General features: G+C 43.0%; 1 protein-coding gene across 4 annotated transcripts in view; it reads left to right on the top strand.

Moving 5' to 3' along the window:
* WWP1 (WW domain containing E3 ubiquitin protein ligase 1) overlaps window positions 1-26185 on the top strand; it is a 162124-nt gene that overhangs the window by 111725 nt on the left and 24214 nt on the right. For all 4 annotated transcript variants that reach the window (XM_006112979.4, XM_014581648.3, XM_075920431.1 and 1 more), the window contains 9 exons: window positions 3582-3636; window positions 3727-3811; window positions 3909-4037; window positions 7810-7882; window positions 8779-8850; window positions 9753-9841; window positions 19371-19530; window positions 23976-24109; window positions 24200-24340. In XM_006112979.4, the coding sequence (XP_006113041.1) occupies window positions 3582-3636; window positions 3727-3811; window positions 3909-4037; window positions 7810-7882; window positions 8779-8850; window positions 9753-9841; window positions 19371-19530; window positions 23976-24109; window positions 24200-24340 (938 nt within the window). The remainder of the gene's footprint in view (window positions 1-3581; window positions 3637-3726; window positions 3812-3908; window positions 4038-7809; window positions 7883-8778; window positions 8851-9752; window positions 9842-19370; window positions 19531-23975; window positions 24110-24199; window positions 24341-26185) is intronic.

Below are 26185 nucleotides of genomic sequence, written 5' to 3'. Positions count from 1 at the left end.
GAAACATTATGCTTACTCTATACTCGGTACCAAATGGTGAAACAACATATAAGTTAAAAACATGTTACCAAACTTATTTCTATCATGACTAGTATTAAAAAAAACAAACCACCAAAACCCTCCTTTATGAAAATAGCAATGCATGATTACCCCCCTCACCTAGCCCTGTGCTGTCTTCCAGCCGCCAGCTGAGCGTTGCTGCCTGAGTCGTGGCATCTCCAAGACTTCCGTGCCAGGTTCCGCACAGCCTCCTGGCCACATAGCAAACTGCTCTTCCACAGCCAGGGGAAAACCTTGCCCCTGCACAGTGCTGGTTGGCTAAGACGCAGGGCAGGACGTTCCGCTGCAGCTGTTGGGAGAGGGAGGGGAGTTGCTGGGAAATGTATCTGAATCCCGACCTCCAGAGCCGCTGCTGCGACCCTGGCAGCCAGTAGTTTGTGGAGCAGCGGTTGGGAACCACTGCTTTAGATAAAGTATATCCGTTGTATATTTTAGATTATTCTGTGTATCCGTTGAGTTGGAAAAATCTGTAGACTTCTTAATCACCTTTTTATATCTGCTTTTGGATTTGTTTTATGTGAGTTACCAACTATTCTCCTTTACTCTTACTGTCGTACTGGAAATGTTAACTAACAGGATGATTGGGATTCTATAGGTTGTAAGAATAGAAAAGGTGCATTTTATTTCCTATGGATGTCTTATTCTGTGTAATTATTTCTGTATTAAAACCACCAGCAGGTGGCCACGGTGGTGGTGGTGGTGTGTTTTTTTTTTTTTTTTTTTAAATGTCAACTTGATTTTGATCAAAAGCTTTCCCTTTCTTGGTCACAGAAGTTATATTTGTAAGATTTTTTGTGACATGTTGTTGGCAAATAGAGTTTTCACCAGACAATAAATTCATTAGCAACGTAAAGTGGTCTTAGTGAAGAAATTGAAGACTTCTCAGCTAATTGATGTCAATCATACATTCAGTTCTTGGGATACTGTTCATCCTTTTCAGTGCTTCTTTATATTTAGGATATATTGGATCAAAAATTATCATTTTAGTTTTCAATTTTCTCCAGAGTTAAATTTATTCAGTTTCTGTTAGATTACTGGTTTCTGAAAAACTGTATAGAATAGTAGAATACTACAGCTAGAAGGGATCTAGAGAGGTCATCAAATCCAGTCCCCTGCCCGGAGGGCAGGGCCATGCACTGTCTCTAGACCATCCCTGGAAAATGTCCACAACCTCCGTAGGCAATTTATTCCAGTGTTTAACCATCCTGACAGTTACAAAGTTTTTCCTAATGTGCAACCTAAACCTCCCTTGCTGCAGTTTAAGCCCATTGCTTCTTGTCCTAGCATCAGAGGCCAAGGAGAACTATTTTTCTCCCTCCTCCTTATGACACCCTTTTAGATACCTGAAGACCGCTATCTTGTCCCCTCTCAGTCTTCTCCTTCCCAAGCTAAATAAGCCCAAATCTTTGTCTTCCCTTGTAGCTCATGTTCTCTAGACCTTTAATCATTTTGTTGCTCTTCTCTGGATCTTCTCCAATTTCTCCACATCTTTCTTGAAATGTGGTGCTCAAAACTGGACACAATTCTCCAGTTGAGGGCCTAATCAGTGCAGAGTAGAACGGAAGAATGACTTTTCGTGTCTTGCTCACAAAACTCCTGTTAATGCATCCCAGAATGTTTGCTTTTTTTGCTACAGTGTCACACTGTGGACTCATATTAACTTGTGGTCCACTATGACCCCTAGATCCCTTTCTGCAGTACTTCTTCCTAGACAATCACTTTGTATTATGTATGTGTGAAACTGATTGTTCCTTCCTAAGTGGAGTACTTTGCATTTGTCCTTATTAAACTTCATCCTCAGACTATTTCTCCAGTTTGTCCAGATCATTTTGAATCTTCTTTTGGAACGGAAAATAAAGTGACCTCCCGTATTTTATAAATCATACAGTAATTTCTAAATCAGAGAATAGTTAAATATTCAAGCAGTTACTGTCAGAGCATAAATTTACACTTGTTCTCACAGCTGAACAGAAAGCAAAGGCTATCATCAGAGGACTTTGTTGTGTCGTCATAAGGAAAGAGCTGTATTTTTAATGGTGTGGTTCAGGGATGGGCAATAAGTAGCCCACTGACTGGACGCAACTGACCAGGATTTGCCACTGGCGGGCCATCAGATACCTGTAGATGCTTAAGTAAATAAATTATGGCCACCTGCAGCTCCCATTAACCATGGTTTGCTGTTCCCAGCCAATGGGAGCTGTGAACAGCCTTATCCGCAGACTCTCACATAAAGCATCTTAGGGTCTGGCAGCAGTGAACACTGGTGAACTGTGTCCGCCTGTCAGACTGCGTAATGCCCACCTGTGATCTGAGTGGAAGACACATTAAAACTCCTTAAATTATTGTAGAGAAGCTAAACTCATTAGCTATACAACTACCATTTTGCGTGTGTCTCAGGAAAAAATAGTTTTCTGTTGTTTGGAACCAGATATGTAAGCTGTTAGAGAAGAAGAGTCAGGGTACACATGTTTTGGTCTTTGTTCTGTCACTGGCTCACTCTGTGAATGTGGGAAAATATTTTTAGCTTTTCTGTGTATTGATTTCCCCATGTGAACCATAACTGAATTTGAGATCTTAGTATAAAAAATGTCAAACAAGTACAAAGTACTATTGGTAATATAATCCTTCAGTTAGATGAAGTAGTAGGCTGAATTGGCGGACTTTAATATCTGAAATAATATTTTTTTTACTTGTAAATTAGGAATCGGAGTCTCAGATCAGTCTGTAAATTATTACCTTCTCTTCCTTTTTAGGTTTTGTCTATATTAAACTAGTTCATTAAAGGTTTTAATCTACTACTGATCTAACACACTAAGAGCAGCCAGGGTAATTATTAATATACCTAGTAACAATAGAGAGTGGTGTTGCAAATCGTGTGGTCTTTCTTTCTTTAGGTAGCTGGGATAAGTGCAACAATATTAATGAAACTTGGGTATTAGTCATATTCTTTTGGGGGGGGGGAAAGTGTTTTAAATGTAGGGTTGAAACTAGTTATTTAGAAATTTTAGGATTAACTTAAATACTGCAAAATACTAGTATGTCAAAACAGTTTATTCATGTACCAAAGCTTCCTTTCAAGTAAGATAAATGGGTTTGAAATCCAAATGGCAACGAAAAGGAAAAAATCACAAGGATTTACATATCTTATTCTTCATTTAGTTATATGGGCTTACTTATAAGGCATGACAATACTTTATACTAAGTTTTGAATTTTAACTTTCTTGGGCAACTTTCATACAGCTTCTTCAGAAGTTAGTATGCCTTCTGAGTAACAAACTGTTTTTCAATATGACTGTTTGTTAGCATAACTACTGTTCAAGGGATGCCGGAGCAGACAGTCTAAGCAATTTGTGTGCAAATTCTTTGGTGCAGATAATCTATATAGAAAAAGACATGATTTTGTTTAAGAATTGACAGAACGTGTACTTTTAAAATATAAAAGTTATCTCCATTAGATGGAATTATTTATCTAAATTTGGTCTTTAATAAAAATGTATCTCTGATTTGTTCTTTATAACTAGGCCTCGATGTTGTCAGCAGAAAATGATCCACTTGGACCTTTACCACCAGGCTGGGGTAAGATTGAAGCTATAAGCTATTAATTTAGTAATGTGACCATAACAGAAATTTGTCATTTAGTTATTTAATGAATTTTATTCTTTTCAGAAAGGAGAGTGGATTCAAATGATAGGGTGTACTTCGTGAATCACAACACCAAAACAACACAGTGGGAAGACCCCCGAACCCAAGGGTTGGTGTATATAATGTCTGTTTTGGTGTGTGCAAATCAAATTATCAAGCTTAAATTGTTGTTTCTTCATGTGAAAAAAGTTTGTAATTCATTTTAGTTTACAAAATGAAGACCCACTTCCTGAAGGCTGGGAAATCAGATACACTAGAGAAGGTGTCAGATATTTTGTTGATCATAACACAAGGACAACAACTTTCAATGATCCTCGTACTGGAAAATCCTCTGTGTAAGTGAACAGCTAACACAGGTTATTTAAAGGTGTTGATTATTCACCTTTTAATAGTGAATAATAATCCAAATATTTATGAACAGTTAATATTTTATCTGAAATTGCAGTATTAAGTGCAATGCAGTGGCTGCCTTGTAAGTATTTTCTGTTTTGCAGCTTTAACTACCAATCTTACTTTTCTCATTGAAACATTTTGTGATGTAACTTTGTTCTAGGCCTGTCAATTTGCAACAGTTAACTTAAACAAGTAACACAAATTAACTAGATTAAAAATTAATTGCAATTAATCATTTTATTTACACCATTAAATAATAAAATATTTGGATGTTTGGGTACATTTTCAAATACATTGATTTCTAGTACAACAGAATATAGTGTACGGAGTTCACTGTATATTACAAATATTTGCACTCTTTGGGTATGTCTACATTACCCTCCTAGTTCGAACTAGGAGGGTGATGTAGGCATACCGCACTTGCAAATGAAGCCCGGGATTTGAATTTCCCGGGCTTCATTTGCATAAGCGGGGAGCCGCCATTTTTAAAACCCCACTGGTTCGAACCCCGTGCAGCGCGGCTACACGGGGCTCGAACTAGGTAGTTCGAACTAGGATTCCTATGCCGAACTACCGGTACTACGAGGTGTACCGGTAGTTCAGAATAGGAATCCTAGTTCAAACTACCTAGTTCGAGCCCCGTGTAGCCGCGCTGCACGGGGTTCGAACCAGCGGGGTTTTAAAAATGGGAGCTCCCCGCTTATGCAAATGAAGCCCGGGAAATTCAAATCCCGGGCTTCATTTGCAAGTGCGGTATGCCTACATTACCCCGCTAGTTCGAACTAGCGGGGTAGTGTAGACATACCCTAAAATATAAACACTTATTTTTCAATTTACCTCATAAAAGTTACTGTAGTGCAATCTTGTCGTCATACAAGTGCAACTAACAATTGTAACATTTTTTTCTTACATAGCTACACTCAAAAATAAAAGAATGTGAAACTTTAGAACTTACAAGTCCACTCAGTCTTCCTTATTGTTGCCACCCTTCAACCATGATGACAATCATTTTGTTTACATTTATGGGAGATAATGCTCCTTGCTTCTTATTTACAATGTCATCTCAAATTGTGAACAGGCATTCACATGGCACTTTTGTAGCTGGCATTGTATTCTCCTTCATGCTTGAACTACCATTCTAGGGGATATGCTTTGATGCTGAGAATGCTCACTGAACAAACAATGCATTAATTAAATTTGTGACTGAACTCTTTGGGGGAGAATTCTATGTCTCCTGGTAACAAAGCGTATTGGGGGACACGATGACAGTATCAAGTCAGGATAAATTGCTTAGAAATCAGGCTGTTCACAGTGCAAGACTGGGAGTGCTTCACTATAAGATACACCAAACCTGTCACAAAGAGAACTTCTGATCACCACACTGGTTACAAGCAGTTCCCTCAGACACTTCACTTCTCTTGTGTCACAACCAGTAACACTCCTTATACAGATAATAGGTTATGAAAACCAATCTCATCAAATAAAAAGGTTCTTCTGATCCCAAAGGACCAGCCACATTCTCAGGTCAATATGTAACTTAGGCTTTGTCTACACTTAACAGTTTTAAGTGCAGCTGCACAGTGCTTTAAACTGAAATGTGGCCACAGCATGAGTGCTGGGGGAGCATTCTCCCAGAGCTCTATGTGGACCACTTCTGTGAGGGGAGTAGCTAATAGTGCTGAGAGCCTGGCTCACAATGCTATAGCCTGGTTCACACTGGCATGTTACAGTTCTGTAACTTTCTGTGCTGGTGGAAGGGGTGTTTTCTCTCTCCTCTGAGCCACAATGGTATAGTGCTGTAAAGTGCCAGTGTACACTTAGTCTTAAATCTTACCCCAAAAGTATGCTGTTGCCAATCCTTTAGACTAAAGGTTTATTCATAATAAGAAAAAGAGAGCATTGCTAAAGGAATCAAATACACACACAAATTGCAAAATTGGTTCAGACTTTTAGCAGCGATAGAATAAACAGCTAACTGATGCCAAGTCTCTGGAGTGCATCCACATCTTGGCAAGGTCTTTCATTCCTGGGTTTAGAACTTCAGTTTATAGCAAAGATCCTTCAGAGGTCTGAAGCAGGATTGAAGACAAAATGGAGGGGTTCCCAGAGCCTTCTGCCATGTGGAGGTAATCCCATTGTTCTTGCTTTAGAAAAGTATAGCAACAGTATCGTGTTTGGAGTCACCTGTCCAAGCACGACTCGGTTCTTTGAAGGTGGAAGCCATTGCCCACATTCCACATATAAGGCTTGCTGGAAAGTCCATTCTGCGTCATGTTTCATTGTCTATTGAATATTCAGGTTGACTGGCTCATCAAGAAACTGTCTTTTCCAGATATGCTGATTAGCTGTTTTCTGGGTGTTACTTCAGGAGCTAATATTTGAAATACAGACATAAAGCTAATGTTGGTATCTTCAAGTTAAAAGATGATACATACACACACGTGGCACAATCCTAACCAGCATATCATAACTTTTCTAACGACACTTTACTCAGCAGTATTGGTACAAGATTTGTAGCAATTATAGAACAGTGATTGGAACAATGATCTGTAAGATCATATCACAAGCCAATAACATCACACTTCTGCTCCATGGTTTTATCCCATTCTGCTGTATAGTTCATGCTATAGCAGTATCAGTTGACGATGTAACATATGTTTAATTTAAGAACACTTTTATGGCATATTTGGCAAAATGCAAAAATGGTACCAGAATGAGATTTCTAAAGATAGCTATAGCATTAAACCCCCAAGGTTTAAAGAATCTGAAGTGCCTTTCAAAATCTGACCAGAATAAGATATGAACTGTTACTATCAGCAGTCTACATTTGTAAATTGCAGTACAGTACTTATATAAAGTAAACTGAAAAATACAGTGTTTTATGTTTATCTTTTTACAGTGCAAATATTGGTAATAAAAACAATATGAAGTGAGCATTGTACACTTTGCATTCTGTGTTGTAACTGAAATAAATACATTTGAAAATGTAGACAAACATCCAAAAATATTTAAATAAATGGTATTTTTAACAATGTTATTAAAACTGTGATTAATTGCACCTATTTTTAAAATCTCAATTGTGATTATTTTTTAAATTTTGACAGCCCTACTGTATTTATTTTATGTAATTGTCAAGTGCTCAGATACCATGTTTATAAATGCAGTACAAATAGATTGAAGAAGAGCAGTAAAATTTAAAAATGAGTTAGATCATAACTATTAATACAGTAATTGAAGAAAATAAAGAATATTCAAATACTACTACTAAGGTACTCTTTTAGCTAAAATTTGTTATTTATATTAGTGCTAAATAAAGTAGCTCTTTGATACCCATTGTTTCAAAACTGTGTAGATAAATGAATACATTTTTATAGTTCAGTGATACACACATGTTGTATTGGTCTGAACATCATCTTACATAAAGTGGTAAGAATGAATTCTGATGACATTGTTAGTGGTCTTTAATTCGAGAAGTTAAGAGGCTTTAAAAATTGGGTATACTTAAAATTTAGCTGAGATTTTGAACTAACACCAGAAAATAAAACTGGAGCATATATGTTTGCTTTTTTATTGTGGCCATTTTTTGTGAGCTTGAATTAGTGTTTTATTGAAATGCACAAATTGTTGGTCTAGTGGTGAATATACTGAGAGCTGATTATACTGTTCACTATATGTTGCATTTATTTAAAACACTTTAAATATATTGTTTTACAGAAATAAAGGCCCACAAATTGCTTATGAACGTAGCTTTAGGTGGAAACTTGCTCATTTCCGTTACTTGTGTCAGGTACTGTAGTAGTAATTAAATCTATCTTTGAAAACTTGAATTTGTGTTTGTGCTGGGGTTACACTGACTTAGTTGCCCCCCTTGTGGCTGGGTGTGGTCATACCATGCTCCTTTTTCCTGGCACCCTTTGACTTGCTTCAATTCTGCAGCAATCTGCCCCTCACATAACCTGGCCCTTTGTCCAGGTCATGCATTTATGTTCACCTCTTTTGGGGAATATAAAGAGTCTAGCAGTAGGATGGCTCTGATGGTTAGATGACAGGGGTCTAGGTCTCTCCTGGATAGAAATCTTGCAGTCTTGACACTTTTGTCTTCAGGGGTTTCTCTTGGCTCGATTTGCCATCTCAGAAGTAGGCTTTCTGCCTTCTGTACCCTCCAGGAGTTGGTTGGGGAAATGGAGACCTCTGTTTCTCTGGGTTCAGATCCAGGGCTCAGTGACAGGCAGCTAAATCCTGCACACTTAAGTGCTGTTGCTACCCATCTGAGTCATTTTGTACCAGTTCCCTCTTTCCCAAAGGATAAAATAAAGACATTAAGTAACTGAAATCAAAGGTAATATGTCAGATCTTCTGAGTGTCTTGAGACTGTCCTCTATGGGTTTGGGAAAGTGGCTACAGCCTGGCCTTGGGCAACAGGAACTTCTACTGTGCTCCTTTCCTGGAGTTCTGAGTATAGGCCAGTTTGCTTCTACTGTCTGCATGCCTACTGAGATGGCCCTGTCTCCTTTTTGAGTGCCTTCTCTAACCCAGGCATGCATTTTGGGTGTGGCATTGGTTGGAGCCACTTGGGACCAGTTCATCTGCTTAACCCTGTCTTTACTGATATGGGGTTTCAATTCTGTGTCACAACGTTCATTTATTGTATGCTACCACTTACATGTTGTTTTATGCTTACAGTCAAATGCATTGCCGAGCCATGTAAAGATTAATGTATCCAGACAGACTCTGTTTGAGGATTCCTTCCAACAAGTAAGGTTATGATATCTGTTGTATTAAATATTGTGATTAAAGCAAAACATTGTTAAAATATGCTGCTCTAGTTTCTATGTCTATGCTGCCATTAATAGGGAAAAACTTTATTTTAAGAGTCTGTTGTTCTACCATAACTACTACTTCAAAGAATAAACCTGTGTAACTAAGACTTACAGTTCTTAATAATATTCTATGCAGGTTGGACCTCCCTTGGTCCTGCACCCTTGGGACCTGACCAGTCACGGATGAGGGGTTTTGGTGGACTAGGGGGAGATCATATCTGGCTCCCTTGCTACTGGCTCCCCCAGCCCTAGACCAGCCGCCAGCCTTTTTCTGGCTCCCCCTTGCCATTAGCCTCGCTGTCCTGCTGGTCCCCTCCCCATCTCCTTCCCTACTGTGCCGGGCAGCCCAGTTCCCTGCGCACCGGGCTCCTGTGTAACCCTGTTGTGGTGCGCTGGGCTCCTGGCCCCTCCAGGCAGCCCCAGTATTTTGTGCCTGACTACCCAGTTGCAGTGCACCAGGCAGCCCAGCAATGGGGAGGAACCAGCCCTACACCAGGGCTCTCTGGTCCTGAAACACCAATGGTTGTGCCAGATGACGGATGTTGCTGAACCAGGGATTCCCAGATTAGAGGTTCAACCTGTACTTTACATTTGAAAATGCTACTTTCTGTTTTAAAAAAAATAGAACATTCCAAGTCTAAAACTGCTCTCCCTCAACCCACTTAAGATGCTACAGAAGACCATGTCTTTGATTACCAACAGGGTTGAAGGCGCAATCAAAATACATATAATAAATAATCTGAATTTGAAATGGTTAGTTTGTTTATTGGGTTATAAGTAAATTAATTTAATGAGCTTCTGTATTGTTTTAAATGTATGTTACAAATTGTTTCATAGATCATGGCTTTAAAACCCTATGACTTAAGGAGACGATTATATGTTATATTCAGAGGTGAAGAAGGATTGGACTATGGTGGTTTAGCAAGGTAAAAGAAGTTCCTTATAAATTCTGATTCAAACATTTGTAGATTTCTTTTTTTTATTAGAGTTGTAAACTGTGCAAAGAACTCACTCACTTGGCATAGTTTATTGTTGTAACATAGGTAAACTTTTCAGCCACTTTAAGTGCTTTTAATTGTCTGAAAATCTATCTAAATAAGACTGAGTTATAAGCCTCTAAAATTACAGTTTACATATATATTCTGTAGAGGTTTGTTAGAGGTTGGCCAGAAAATTCTTCAAACATTCTGTCCATTCTGGTCCTAGAGTGGCCAAGCAGAACTATTTTTTTGATTAGTGTCCCCATGGGCGCTCTACGTTAGATACATATGTCCCTCTGCACCTTTGATGAGAGATTTTTGGTAGCAGTACCTGCACATGTGTCCTACACATCCTCTTGCCATTTATCAAAGCTTTATCGGGCTACGTAAACAAATAGCCCTCAATTCCTTCTCACCTGCTTTTGACAAGAGACAGTCTAGTGTATGCCTGTTTACTGTGTACCTGTTTCTCCTCTCGCCCCCCCCCCCCACCCTGCCTTGTTTTTGTGTTTTATCTTTGTAGTTAGTTCTGAGTACTACTACGTTTAGTTATCTTATAGTTGGAACATTTGTTCCCCTTTCCTTTTCTTACCAAAGCCAAAAACAAAAAAACCCTCTCTGTTGGCTTTTGAGTGCTTGAACAACATTTTCTTCTGTCAGGGTAACAGGTAAAATTCTTTTTGAGAAGCAGTCCCTGTTAGTGGCCTTGTCTACCCCTTGAAATCTCGTATTTTTTAGTGTGCTTTTACTGTATACCATACAGATTTCATGGGGGACCAGAGTTTCTCAAAGACTGTAACAGCATTCAAATAAGAACTAGTTCAGTTTATAGAAGATAGGTTCATTAATAGCAGGATGGGCAAGGCTGGTGTCTCTAGCCTCTGTTTGCCATGAGCTAGGAATGGGCAACAGGGGATGGCTCACTTGATTACCTGATCTGCTAATTCTGGGGCAACTGGCATTGACCACTGTCAAAAAACAGGATATTGGGCTAGATGGACCTTTGATCTGACCCAGTATGGTCATTGTTATGTTCCTATTTGACAACATCAAGATTCCTAGAAAGATTTATGCATATTAGACCTTTGTAGATGTGGCTTTGGAATCTTAACCATACCGGTGCAATAGTTGTCTAAGTCATTAGCTATGTGTTCCCTGCTACTTCTGTCAATAATATGGCCTTCTTGGTGGTCGTCACTTTTCCTTACTAGGGATGTAAATGAGTAGTTGACTACTTGTATTTCCCCTCCACTCCTGCTGCCTCTGTATCTATATCAAAGGCAGCAAGGGGGGGAAAGCAGTAGCTGGTTCTGGGGGAAGATGGCTTAAAATCTGGTTCCCCCAGCACCATCTCCATGGTGCTGCTTGCCCCACCCATGATGCTGCCTAGAGGTAATAGTGCATTGGGAGAAGCAGGGGGCCTGCTGTGAAGCTCCGCATTTTGAATGTAGTAAGAGCTGCCTAGCTATTACTACATTTAAAATGCAGAGCCACCTGGGAGGTGGGGGGCTAGCTCCTGCACCTGGACTGAGCTGGACTTGCTCAGTCTCTGCTTGCAGCGGGTCCAGCAGCTCCCGTCCGTGGTGGCCAGGGCTGGCCACAAACACAGGCTGCTCCAGCAGCAGTCCCTGTCCATGGGGGTCCCAGCTCCACTGGGACCCCCTGTGGACAGAGGCTGCTGGACCTGGCATGAGCCAGGACTGAACAAGATGGAATGGTGACTGAATTTGTGCAGTAATTGGAGTTCTTTGAGATGTGTATTGCTGCATGTGCTCTGCTACCCACCCTTCTGTTGTTCTTCAGAGCTGCCTCTGTGGGTTTTGCAGTGGAAAAGGAACTGAGAGCAGTTTATCTTTGTAGGCTCATGTAGTCTTTGTGTGGGACTCGTGTGGGCACAACAGGCACTGCTATCAAAACATCTGTAAAGGCCTACGGGCATGTGTGTACCTGAAGTGGAGCATCCACATGGGGACACATTTCAAAGGACTCCATTACTTCACAGTTCCCTGCAATTCCCTGCAAAGAGTGTTTGTCTTGTGCTCCCAGTGCTCCATTTGCTGGTATTCAGTCAGTGTGCAGGAGGAGGAAAAAGCAGTGCTACTTAAATGCACAGAGGTTAAGAGCAGAGAAATTAGGGAGACAGGATGTGAATTCATAGGAGCAGGGAAGAAGGGAACGGAAGAGGGCAAGGTGGTAGGGATAGCAAGATGCTAAGGTTTGGGAAAGACCAACTGGCTAGTGACAGGGGCAAAAGAGTCTGTAACCTTGCATTTCCTTCTAGAACATGGAGTATAACTGAGATTTCTTTGGTCTTAACAGCTGTAAAACTCACAGGCAAAGTATGCATCTCATTTATTTTCAGTGCCAAATCCATGTAGAGGATAACAGCCTACTTCTGCTTCCAGTAACTCTATTAGGTGAAGTGGCAGAGCATCTGTGAGGTGACTCTAAAGATGCCAACATTGCTGACCACCTAAATGATGGCCCATATGGTTCTATAAAATTGGATTGCGGTTTGGTGTCAGTTGGTGGTTTTACAAATTTAGGAATTTTCAATGTACTTCATACATGAAAAGATTAAAGCTGTGAAATCAAGCACTGAGATTTAGGAAATGTCAAAATTGATTCTCCTTCTTTGAGTGTATGCATTGTGATATAGTCTTGAATCACATAATATTTTTCCCCACGTGTGTTTGCAGTAAAAAAAGAAGATGCCTCATTATTAAGACCGTTTCATTCCACTCTGGAGAATGGAACTCTCTCCCCGATTCTGCTACAGAATTAGACTGATGTTTTTACAGGCAATAATCAGTATTCTGCTAGTTGTTCTACAAATGCTTGCTCATGTCTGTTCCAATAATGATTGCTGGATTCTGTTTTCCCCTAGCAGTACCGATTGGGTCAGCCGTAGATCAGGGAGGTTAATAATTGTATATTTGTGTAAACATGTAACCACTGATATTTTTAGCTATTACAAATTTACACATGGGGAGTATGCAGGAGCCAGCTTTTTAGGTGGCTTTCCCTGAACATGGACTCCCATGCTGCTGCCTCTGATAGAAGGAAGGAGGAGAGAAGGCAGCTCCACAGGAGCCTACACATGTGGGGTGGAGTAGGTTTAAAAGCCAGCTCCCCACAGGCACCAGCTCTGGCTCCTGCCTCCCCCTCCCTTGTTGCCTCTGATACAGAGGTGGGGGGAACGTAACCATTAGGGAAGTCAACATATAGTCAACTACACTATTAACCAATAAGCCTGGGCTTATTGAATAATATTGTCAACTACACGCATTTCTCTCTCCTCCCCTCCACTCCCCCTTGCTGCCTCTGTATCAGATGAAGCAGGAGTCAGTGCCTGTGAGAAACTGACTTTAAGCAGGCTCCCAACAAGCACTGGATCTACCTGCTCCTTCCTACCCCCATGCTGCTGCCTCTGATAGAGAAGCAGCAGTGTGGAGGGTGAGGGGGCAGGCTGGAGCTGATGCGTGCGGGGAGCCAGCTTTCAAGCAGTCTCCTCACACGTGCTGGCTCCATGGACCTGCCTTCTTCCTCTCTTGCTGCCTCCTACAGAAGCAGTGAGGGGGAACAGACAAGGAGCTGGCTTAAAAGCTGGTTCCCCCCAGCACCAGATCCGTGCTGCAGTGGACAGGGGCTGATCCCTGTGGACAGAGGATGATCTGTGGCAGCAGCTCCCGTCTGAGGGAGGTCCGACCTACCCACAGTCAGAGGCTGCTGCCATGGAGCAACTTCTATCCATGGGGAGATTGGGCACCCCATGGACAGGGACTGCTGCCACCCCACTCTGCCCCCTCTATATGGGTACGTCTAGACTACATGCCTCTGGCGACAGAGGCATGTAGATTAGATTACCCGGCATAGGAAAATGAAGCGGCGATTTTAATAATCGCCGCTTCATTTAAATTTACATGGCTGCCGTGCTGAGCCAATCAGCTGTTTGTCGGCTCACCGCGGTAGTCTGGATGTTCTGCGGTGGACATCAAAGGCATTTGTCGACCTCCCAGGTATGCCTTCCAGGCATGTAGTCTAGACGTACCCTATCAGTGGGAGTAGTGTGGGGTAGCAGGCAGCCGCTCTGCGTTGGGAACTGGTTTTTAAACCAACTCGCCTTGCAGTCTGACTCCACCTGCAACCCTGCACTACTGCCTCTGATACAGGAGTGGGGCCAACAAGCACTGGCTGTTGGTCCCGTCCCAGAGGACTATCAAATTGTTGTGTAACTGCTAAGATGTCATGCAGTCACATGACTATTCAGTTACATGACATCTAACACTCCTGGTAACTACTAGGATTTACTGTTAAACCAAGGTTTATTGGTTAATCATGCAAATGACTAAACGCTAACACCTTCACTGTGGAGCCCTTTGCAGAGGCTCCTTCATGACACTGATGACTTCTGCCTGCTCAGTTACTTCTTACTGCCAGTGGTGGTCATTGGAGCAGCTCAGTCTTTTGTATTTGCAAGTTTTTGTCTAGTGGTTTCTGTGCAGTCAGTTGTAAATAGTTCTTTTGGCTTTAGAAGTTTAGTTGTAGTTAGTAAGTTTACTAGGGAAGTTTCCCCCCCTCCCCCCCCAGGACTTTGGCCTGCCTCGGTCTCAGGGGTTTAAGTCATGGGATAGGCATAGAAAACTTATGCCCAAAGGGGATCCACATGCCATTTAAGTATTTGGGAGGACGTCAGTCAAAGAAGTGCTCAGTTTGTAGAGGCTTTAAGCCCAAGAGCAGTACTACCACTTGAAGCTCCCCTTAATGGAGTCAGTCCTTCAACCTCAGATGGTACAGGAAATTGCGCTAGCTACATTGGTGCACGGCAAACTGGGCTTATTGTAGGACATCTCAACACGGAGAAATGATTTCTCCAAGGAGCATCAGCATCACTCCTTGGCTTAGAAAGCCAGCTCAGGTGCTGATGGTAGTCTCCAATACCACATAAGATGAAAAAGAAAAGGCAGAGAGAGGTTGTTCTTCCACCAAGAAGCAGTGAGGGGATACCAGAGAGGTGTGTCTCCCACTGGGACTGAGGGCCTGCTCTTCAAGCACTGTTGACTCTGACCTCAGGGTATGTTGAGTCTGATGCTGGTGGACTCCCTGGTTCATGAGTAATTGAAGGAAGATCTTGACTGTCCTCCATGCCAGAAAATTGAGACTATACAGGACCTTATTGTCATGATGATCGCCATCCTTGATCCCACACTCTCAAATATGAGCACCAATCCAGGCTTTGGCACAAGTCCCAGCACTGCAGCACCCATCTTTGCGGTATCAGTCTCCAGTGCTATCAAGGTCCACCCCTCCTTGGTCAGGCTCAGACTACTCCTCCACCTCAGACTAAGTCTTTTGTGTGTCAACACGTGTGGTATTCTTTTCATTCCCAGCACCAGGCTTAGTGCTGTAGAAGAGAGAACTTGTTTTTACTGATGGTATCTTGACCCCATTCAATTATTTTGGTGCTGTGTGTAGTCACAGGGCTCCAGAGCTATGTCAGTGGCTTCTGTGGCCTATGCACTAAAGATGTAAAATCCCATTTGATTGCGTAACCAGTTAAACATGATGTTTAACCGGCTAACTGATTAAAGGGAGGCAAGTGGGGAGCAGCCGGAGCAGCCCCTGCCTGCAGTGTTTCCTGGTCCACTGTGGATGGAGACTGCTCCAGACAGTTGGAGCAGCTTTTTCCTGTGTTACACCCACTGCGGACAGAAGCTGCTCTGGCTGGGCTGTCGACCATGGCAGTGGGGAGCTGCTCCAGCCTCCTCCAGTTTACTAGAACTGGTAAGTATCACTCAGTAAGGGTGATCTTAACAGGTTAACTTTTCACATCCCTACCATGCTTCCCTTTTGGCTATGTTGGTTTCACAATAAACCCCAAGATACCTGAAGACCCTCCATGGGATAAGGATCCCTGGCCTCCAAACTCCGGTGTAGTATCTGAACCAACACCACCTCCAATACAGGCACCAATTCCAGTCATGGGGTGACTGATGTACCCAAGCCAGCCTCCAGGGAGCTGAAGGGTCAGGCCCTCAGCCTCTTCTTCCTCTTTTTTGCCAAATGAGGCAGTAGTGGGTACTGCTACTACCCGACCTCAGATGGACACGAAGGCAGACCACCTTCTTGGGATAGTGGCCCAGAATCTAAAACCTTCAGGTGGAGGTCACAGAGGACTCAGACATGATGGTGGCCATACTTGCCCCTCTAAGGTGGCCCTGCCCCTTATAAAAACTAAACAGAACACCACTAACATGCTCTGGCAGATCTTGTCATCTAAATCACCTATGGCTAAAGAGGTGGCAAGAGAAGGTTCATTGTTCCTCAGAAAGGGTATGAACACCTCTTTGCCCACCCTCAGCCTGGAACATTAGTGGTAAATGTGGCCAATCATAAAGAGCAGAGGGGCAACCGGGACTTGCACTGTAATCTAGGGACACTGAGAAGCAGGACCTCATCAACCGGAAGCATAGCTTGTGACTAAGGATTTCAGGGCTATCGACTGAGGTCCAGAATACTGTAAAGGACTGCTATTTGACAGTGCAGGCTTGTTCGCTGAAAAAATGGACTCCTGACTGCATAGTCCTAGGACTTGCAAATAATCCTTAAATCTTTGGGGATCCTCACACCAGCACCCACAAAAAAGCCTTGTAAGCCGCAGCCTTTTGCCCAATTCTAATCCAGGCCCACAAGTCAGGACTTTACTAGGCAGCGAGGTAGAAATAATAGGAGGCATCTGTTACAGTCCTCCTCAGGCCACTGACCAGGGTCTTCTACGCAAAAGCTGAACTTTTGAAGTTCCTCATGAGGATGAAGCACCAATGCTGGACACGGATCCTTTTACACACTCACACTCACACACTCTGTCTGTCTGTCTCCCCCTCCCTCCTCTTGAATCTGCTGTCCCACTTCTTCCGTGCTTGGTCCCAGATTGCTGGCTTCTGAGCATGGTAGGAGTGGGACATTCTATTCAAAACTATTCTCTCCCATTCGCCGCCTTTGTCCCTCGGACTCTTCTCACAAGAAACTGCATGAAACTACTGGGGCATATTGTGACTTGCATATATGTATTCCAACACACCAGATTATGTCTTCATCCCCTGCAGGCATGGTTGGTGCTTGTGTATAGGCCCAGCCAGGACTCTCTGAATAGAAGAGTTACCTTCCTGCATCACATTCTCAAATCCCTCAGCTGGTGGCTATAGCTAGAAGTGGTCTGTGTGCGAGTACCTTTTGCCACACCACAACCTTCGCTATCTCTGGTCGTGGACAACTTGGCACTGGGACGGGAAGCACATCTATGAATGATCCTAGACCAGACTGTCACACATCAATCTCAGAGAGTTGAGGGCAGGTTCATCTGGCATGGCAAACATTCTAGGCCCATCTTGTGGACAAATGTTTGTTGATGCCCAGGGACAACATCACAATGATGTTCTAACTAACAGGGTGGTGCTTGCTCCTCTCACTTTTGCCAGAAAGGCCTCAAGTTGGGGACTTTTGCATCACCTACTCAGTCCACCTAGAAGCATCATATTTGCCAGGAGTGCAAAACAAGTTAGCCAGTTGCTTCAGCCACTCATTCCACAGTCATGAATGGCCCCTCAGGGTGGACATTGCCCTTATGACTTTTCCATAGGTGGAGCTCTCCCTATATAGACTTGTTTGCGACACGGAGCAATAGGAAGCGCTAACAGTTCTGCTCTTTTCTGAACCACAGTCCAGGCTCCATCTCAAACACTTTTCACCTCCTATAGATGACCCACATTTTCTTCTCATATGCAAAGTCCTGGTCCATTAGGACAGGGCTTTATTGATCCTTGTAATGCCAGCGTGGCCTGCCAGCATTGGTTCACCCCATGGTTGAATCTACCAGTGGACAAACTAGTAGCCTTTCCAATGAACCTGGACCTCATCATGTTGCACCACGGCTGGCTGTAACCCCCAACCTGGAGTCACTCCACCTCACAGGTTGGACACTCCATGATTGAACTCATTGGAGCTTCAGTATTCAGCCTCAGGGAAGTTCTGTTAGGAAGTCGGAAAGCTTTCACTTGTGACATTTATCTGGCAAAGTGGAAACGATTTTTCATCTGGCCTCTGTAGAAAGGCACCTCTCCTGTAGTTGGGGTGAGGCCAGGGGAGGGCTCCTCTCCCCCAGCTGTGTCATGTCTGGGCTTGGGTAGTGTTAGGCAGGGGAAGGGGTACAATCCCCACTGCAGCAGGTCTGGGGCTGTGAGAGAGGCATTTTTCCCTGTTGCAGCTAGTGATGCAAAACTTTGATTAATTGGCTAATCAAATAATTGCCATTTGCAGCAACTATTCAGTTAGTCGATAAGGGCTCCTCTGCCTTTGAAATGTAGCAACAGCCCCACTGTATTTCAAAGGCAAAAGCGCCCGTGGCTTTTCAAAATGGCAGCGTTGCGTGGAACCCAGAGTCAGCAAGCGAGTCCCCAGCTGATCCTAGGCTCCACATGGTGCTGTTGCTTTGAAACACCGCAAGCAGCCTGGGCCATGTTTTTGATAGAAGCAGCAAGGGGGGAGGGGCAGATGTCGACTAGCATATGATAAGCATTTGTTTATCAGATAGTTGACTATTCATTCGCATCCCTAGTTGCAACCTTGAGAGCCTGCACAGCATTTAATAGCCAATTATGTGCCTTAAGAAGGAACTTAGGTAGTAACTCCTTTTCCTGTGTGCTCAGTGTGAGAAGTTGCTCAGTGTGAGAAGTTCTGTGTACATGCAATAGCAACTGCGATCAAAGGAAATTTCTCTGGATAAATGAAGTTCTATATTCTCTGAAAATCAGGCTGTAGGCCTCTAAGACTGGACACCCAAATTACACTTTGTTGGCCTTTAATGTCACTTCTGCCGTAGTTTACAATCTCTAAATGGGAGTGATAACACCACCTTATGTCACAGGAGTATTGTGAAGATAAATTCACATATAGTTTGTGATAATCAGATACTGAAATAATGTACACCAAGGAAAAACTCATTAAGTAATTATTAGTTCTGTATTCATCATAGGGTGTGAATGATGTGCAGTAAATAAGGCATGGGGCCACATGTTTAATGATGAGGAAAATAAAATATTGAGAACCTGCTCATTCCAGTAGTTATTGAGGCAACGGTTCTGTGCAGGAAATATAATACATAGTAATATAATTAAAGTTTGTATCATAATGCAGACTCAGAAGTGAGAGCTAAGACTGCATAGGAACTTGACACTTAATATCTTTTGAGAACTGGACTTTCAAGTATTAATATTTGTATTGCCTTTTATGTTTGTAGTACATACACAGTGGCATGTATTGCATTATTTCTAATGCAATAGTGGGAATAATTTTTTTTTTTGGTTTACCCATGTTTAGACCATTTTGCTTATCCATTTGTAGGAAGCTGTATAACACACACAGATTTTTTTTATGGATATTCTCTTTTTTTGTTGTTGTTGTTTTTTATTTTGTTTAGAGAGTGGTTTTTCTTGCTTTCCCATGAAGTTCTAAACCCTATGTACTGTCTATTTGAATATGCTGGCAAGAGCAACTACTGTCTGCAGATAAATCCAGCATCAACAATTAATCCAGATCATCTTTCATATTTCTGTTTTATTGGGCGCTTTATTGCTATGGTAAGTTCAATTCTAAAAGTTTTATTTTTTATTGTTTTGGTTAATTTTAAATTTGTTACAGAAACAAAATATATTTATCTGCTTATATTTTCCCCAAGATTACTTCAGTACTTGCTAAATAGAAGACTTAAGTATGTAATGTTGTTGATCCGGAATCATTCATTAACAATAAATATTTCTAACATTCATAAGATTCCTGAGGATGAACATAAGGTTTGTGAGCAGAAGAGAATTCTGTAGTATCAAAATGTTAGTCTAAGTTTGATGCAGATACTTGATATAGAATGTTAACTTTATTTTTTTTCATGTACATCATTTGGCTGTCTGAATAAATACCTTCTTTTAAATCTGTCCAAAATCTTCCCAGGAAGGCTCTCCAGCTTACGTAAGCTACAGCAAAAGTATACACGTATACTTAAAAACTGTATCATAATACATATGCACCAGGGGGCTGAATTGAGTTTACACAGACAGCCTTAACTTTGACATTTCCTAAATTTTGAGGGCTTAACTTTGCAGGCTTAATGTTCTTTCTACATAGGATTTTTAGTGGATTTCAGGGAGGTTCAGTTGTGTCATTTTGTAGGTTTTCAAAATACAGATTCCCTCTGGTATCATACTGATGCCTCAATGATTTATCAGCGCCTGCTGATACCAACATGAGTCAGCAGCAGATATGAAGTCATTAGGGTTACCATAAAGACCTCTGCTACTTGAGTTAAGAATGTAATTGATAGCAATATTATATTGTTGTCATCTGTGTGGAACAGCACTACAGAAATTCACGTGCCAGTTCAGTTTACAGGTATTTGCTGACAGCAGAGGAATGCGGAGGCTCAAACTTGGCTTCTATCCTAAGCTGTGGCAGGGCTTGTCATATTAGTTAGAGACCTCTGTGTATCCTGTGCTGGAACCCTTCTGTCCCATCTTCTTCATGTTGCTGTCTCAGTCCTGTCTTTTCCCTATGGTTGTGTCCTGGTCTTAGTGGAAAATGTGAGGCAATCTTAAAAGACCTACCAGTCCCACTGGTATAGATACTTATTCAAATCCAAGATGGTAGTCTACTTGATAATTAGGTTTTCTTTTCTGAAATTAAATATTCCTGGATTGGTAGATGTAATGCACAAGTAATTTGTTAGATGTGATTTGAATGAGGTAATTGTAAAGTATACCATTTTTTAAGGTCACTTCAAACATACAAGTCAGTGTGAAAAATGCTGACATTTGTGAGAAGAGATTATTAGGGAAAACAAGGTGAGGATCATTGGCCTACTGTAGGAAAGAAAAATAGAAGTAAACTAGGTCAAAGTTAAGAGCTGATGGATATTTAAACACAAGCAATCTTTAATCAAAATCTGTATGAAGTTGAGTAGTGAAATGTTCATCAAAACTTAACTTCTCTGGCATATAATAATAGGATGAATACAGGCATATAATAATAGGATGAATACAGGCAAAGTCCCCGACTTACGTGGATCCGACTTACACGGATCCGCACTTACGAACGGGGCTTTTCTCACCCTGGAGCTCACGGGCGGCAGGTCGCCACCCGTGTCCTCCGGGGCAAGAAAAGCTTCTCCCAGTCTCCCTGGTCTGCTGGGGGTGTCCAGCAAAGCCGCTGGACCCTCCCCCCCAGCAGACCAGGGACACCCGAGCAAAGCCGCCGCTTAGCGGCAGCTTTGCTCCCAGACAAACGAGCAAAGCCGCCCAGGCAGCGGCTTTGCTCGGGTGTCCCTGGTCTGCTGGGGGGGTCCAGCGGCTTTGCTGGACACCCCCAGCAGACCAGGGGGACAGGAGCAAAGCCGCGGAGCACGCCCGCAGGGGGACAGCTCAAGCGCGCCCGGGCTGTCCCTCTGCGGGCGTGCTCCGCGGCTTTGCTCTCCGTCTCCCTGTTCTGCAGGGAGACGGGGAGCAAAGCCTTGGAGCACGCCCACAGCGGGACAGCCCAGGCACGCTTGGGATGTCCCGCTACGGGCGTGCTCCAAGGCTTTGCTCCCCGTCTCCATGGTCTGACCAGCAGACCAGGGAGATGGGGAGGAAAGCCTCGGAGCACGCCAGCAGTGGGACAGCCACGGCGCGCCTGGACTGTCCTGCTGCCCGCGTGCTCTGCAGCTTTGCTCCGCGTCTCCCAGGTCAGCAGACCAGGGAGACGGAGCAAAGCTGTGGAGGACTTGGGCGGTCCCGCCACCCCCGTCTCCCTGGTCTGCTGGGGGGGGGGGATACAGCTAGTACCCCCCCCCCCCTCCCCGCAGACTAGGCTTTTCTCCAGACGCCTGTGACAAAGCAGCTGGGGTCTGCCGGGTTGGTCCCGCAGCGCCGCTCCGGACCAACCCAGCAGCACCCCACATGCTCTGCCCCAGGCGTCCTGATTCAGCCGCTGCTGGTCAGTTTCAGCAGCAGCTGAATCAGGACGCCTGGGGCAGAGCAGCTGGGGTGCTGCTGGGTTGCTCCAGTAGCGCCGAGGAGCTGTGCTACTGGAGCAACCCAGCAGCACCCCAGCTGCTCTGCCCCAGGCGTCCCCAAGTCAGCCGCTGCTGAAACTGACCAGCGCTGACTACAGGAAGCCCGAGGCAGAGTTGCTCTGCCCCAGGCTTCCTGGAATCAGCCGCTGATCAGTTTCAGCAGCAGCTGACTTGGGGACGCCTGGGTTTCTTAAGTTGAATCTGTATGTAAGTCAGAACTGGCATCCAGATTCAGCCGCGGTTGAAACTGATCAGTTTCAGCAGCGGCTGACGCCAGTTCCGACTTACATACAGATTCAACTTAAGAACAAACCTACAGTCTCTCTCTTGTATGTAACCCGGGGACAGCCTGTAGTTTTAAAAGTCTGTAAGTTGAAATGTAGCTTTTTAGCCCTCTGGCAGGTCTAGAGAGCTTCTTAACTTTTGATCATAAACTTTTTTATCAGCAGTCATCAATAATGAAATGCCAGCTGTTTTTTTAAAGCATTCTTTCTGTGCCAAGTAAATATAATCATCAGAGTTTACAATCCTAATGTATAATCAAGATCTGAGTAATGAACAAAAATGAGATTGGGAACTTGATATTTTGATATAAAAAGACTATGTATCTAAAGATAGGAAAGCATTTGCTAAGAATAAAAAGTATGTCACTTTGTGTATGTTTAATCTAAAAAGAGGGAAATTAATCGTGTTAGTAAAATTGAATGGGTCAGAATCAAGGGCCATTGAGGGTTTCACAGAAGAGAAATTGTGTTTTTGTTTTTAAGTGGTTAGCACTTTTTGAATGTTATTGCTGTGTAAAGAACAAGTAGAATTAATAACCAGAGCAGAATCAATCTCTCTGTCTCTGTCTCAAAAAATAGGTATGGCTATAAAAGATTTACATCAAAGGGTCAAATTTCTAAAGTCTATTTAATTGACTAATGTGGACTCTCTTCCAGGAGCATTTCAGTATTTAAAAACTCAATCTTTTGATATTAATAATTTTCTTTTTTTTCTAGATAGAGCAGTAGCACCCTAAGAAAATCAAGTGACAGTTGGTATATATTGGGAGGAGGGGCAAGATACAGCCCATAGACCAAATCTGGCCAGTCAAGCCTTTGAATCTGGCCCAGTCCATCCTGCTGGGATCCCCAGGCCACTCAAAGCATCTAGCTGCTCCATGTGCCTCTCTGCACCTGGAGGCAGGGCAGGGTAGAGGACAGGAGAGAGACTTTGTGTATTGCCTCTACTCCCAGCACTGACCAATGGGAGGTGAGAGACTGTGGCAGGCACCAAGAGGCAAATGGAGCAGCCAGATGCTTTGAGCAACCTGGGGCTGCGGCAGGCAGGGAGTCTGCCTGATGGTCCTGTTGGACTGCTGGCTGGGAGCTTCCTAAGTAAGTGCCTCCCAGCCAGTGCCTGCCTCTGCAGCTCCTCCCACTCCTGCACCCCAACTCCATGCCTCAGGTCACGATCAAACCCTCTGCACTCCCCCTCTCTCACCCCAGATTACAACTCCTCCTCGGACCTTGCATCCCCTCCTACATCCATCACCCAGGCCAGAATCCTCTCCTTTACCTCAGTTCCCCACCCCGAGCTCTCTTCTGCACCCAACCTTGATCCCAGACCATACATCTCTCCACTTACCAAAATCTTGGAGTGGCTCCCCATCAACAATTATTGCCCGCTTCTGGTTTACACACATGCCAATATAGTTTATAAATAAATGTTAGATGTTTTCTGTCAGGCTTACTGTTACATTAGAAAATAATATACCTAAGAATTTCCAGCTTACATAATTATAAAGCCAAACAAAATATCCGTTAAATTGGTTTATTTATACCTACTATTTTATGTGGGATTTTTGGAGGGGAAACTCCTAAGTGCTATTCCTAGTGGTGGTTTTTTCATCCCATATTTAGGGAATTTATTTTCCCAAAGGTTACTAAAGCCATGCAAAACTGAGTTGAATTATCATTGATTTTTTTCTTCCCTCTACAGGCATTGTTTCATGGCAAATTTATTGACACTGGTTTTTCTCTGCCGTTCTACAAGCGCATGCTAAGTAAGAAACTCACTATTAAAGATTTGGAGTCAATTGATACTGAATTTTATAATTCCCTAATTTGGATAAGGTTTGTAGAGTTTTTTCAGGTGTTAATAGTTTAAAAATATTTAAATGTTTATATTTGTTTGATTTTTCTTTTGCTTGTTTCTTACCACAGGGACAATAATATTGAAGAGTGTAATTTAGAAATGTACTTTTGTGTTGACATGGAGCTTTTGGGAAAAGTTACTTCTCATGAACTGAAATCAGGAGGCTCAAATATCATGGTAACTGAGGAAAACAAAGAAGAATACATTGGGTAGGCAGTTACAGAAATTTAAAATAGTGCTATTTTTAAATTTTCTTCTGTTGTTTTAGTCAGTCTTTATTTGGCAAATGTATGAATATTTTCCCCTACATACTTAATTATGCAGAAAGCCAACCTAATGTTTGCTTTCTCCCCCTTCTTCTTTATCAAGTCTGGGAGAGCTTTACTGAATGTAGATTTCACACATGATAACTTTGTATATTTTACCAAATAGGATTATTTCTGTTTTTGTTTTTAATTTCCTAGTGACTCATGACTTAGGTAGTGTATAGAGGGGTCTGGGCGTATAATGTGAACTATATACAAATTACATGACACTTTGAGGTTTCAAATTCAAATGGGGACAGACACATTTTGACTGAGTTCACAGCTGTTCTGACAGTAAAGGGATATAAAGACTTGGGCACACCTGGATTCAGTTCCTGATTTAATAGTGGTTATAGATGAAGCTACATTTTAGTCATGGGGTGTTTTTTTTTTAGTAAAAGTCATGGACAAGTGATGGGTAGTAATCTCCTTGGCTTATCCATGATTTATATTATAAGTACTCCAACTGAATCTTGGAGGGGCTTCCTCTTGGGTGGAGATGGGTGCCTCTGACCTGCTGCTGGGAGGGGCAGCAATACTTGCTGTCAGGAGTTGCTAGAACAGCAGCAGCTTCTCTGGCTGCCCCAGGGTCTTCTTAGTTGGTCCCTGGAGCCAGCCACACCATTTGCTATATAGAAGGTTTTGGGTAATTGTTCCTAGGATTACCTGAGCAGTAGACAATGTGGCTGGGCCCAGGGACTGCCTGAGCAGTGGCTGGTACAGCTGGCCCCTGTGGCCACCCCAGTAGTTAGCTAGAGCAACTCTGCACCTGTGGCCGGTGTGATAGTCCCTGAGATCACCTGGCCACTGTAGAAGTCATGGAGGTACCAGAATGTCACAGAATCTGTGACTTCTGATATCTGTGTGACAAATGGGGGGGAGTAGTTGTAGGCACTTCTGCCTTTAACCCTTTCCTGTCAGTGTACCTCTGTTCTTTCCTGCCCCCTGCAAGCTCCTGCCCTTTTCCCTCTCTGATCCTATCCAAGCCCTCTCCCTCTGCTTCTGTTATACCACCACTGTCTTAACTAATGTTTCTCTGCTCTTATTTACCTATTTGCTCCTCCCCATAACTCGTATCCTCCTTCTGCTCCTGTGCCACTCATTTCCTGCAGCTCCTTCTTTCCTTGGCCATCCATCTATACCTACCCTTACTCCCCAGTTTGTGCGTTCCAGTGTAGCACTTGCCTCATTCTTTCTCTCGTTACCTGGATGTCAGCACAGCGAACACTATAAGTACAGGAGATTGACACCTGCTCAGTTCCTGTTCTCAGCTCAGCAGCTGCCCTCAGCAGCTGGTAGGAGCAGTTGCAAAGAAAACCCTTCTTAATTCTGCACTCCTGGGCTGGAGCACTCGGAGTTGCTGTGTGGGGAAGTCTCTGAGTTTGTGTGAGTTTAGAGTCTCTTAACTTGGCTTAATTTAGAAAATTTTCATTGGGATAGTGAAAGCCAACTCTGACATCATAGCAATTCTTCTCCAAATGCCCCTGCTGGATATAAAGTCACTGCTCTAAAGCTTGAAGTTTCTCTATGAAATGGCTGCATGTTTTTAATTAACATTGGTCAAATGATGTATTTTCCCTAATCTTTGCATTTGCAAAAGGCTAAACTATTTCAGTTGAAAGTGCATTTCCCTCCTCTACTTTACCCCCTCTCTCTGTGTGTCAGCTGAATTCCCCAACTGGCACTTTGAGTGTAGGTAATGTGGGTTGGCTAGCAAATTAAAACCTCTGTAAGATCCTGTCTCTGCAA

The sequence above is a fragment of the Pelodiscus sinensis genome, chromosome 2, assembly GCF_049634645.1.
Source record: "Pelodiscus sinensis isolate JC-2024 chromosome 2, ASM4963464v1, whole genome shotgun sequence".
Classification (NCBI taxonomy): Eukaryota; Metazoa; Chordata; order Testudines; family Trionychidae; genus Pelodiscus; species Pelodiscus sinensis.
The sequence above is the reverse complement of the archived record's forward strand: the minus strand, read 5'-3'. Positions and strand labels throughout refer to the sequence as shown.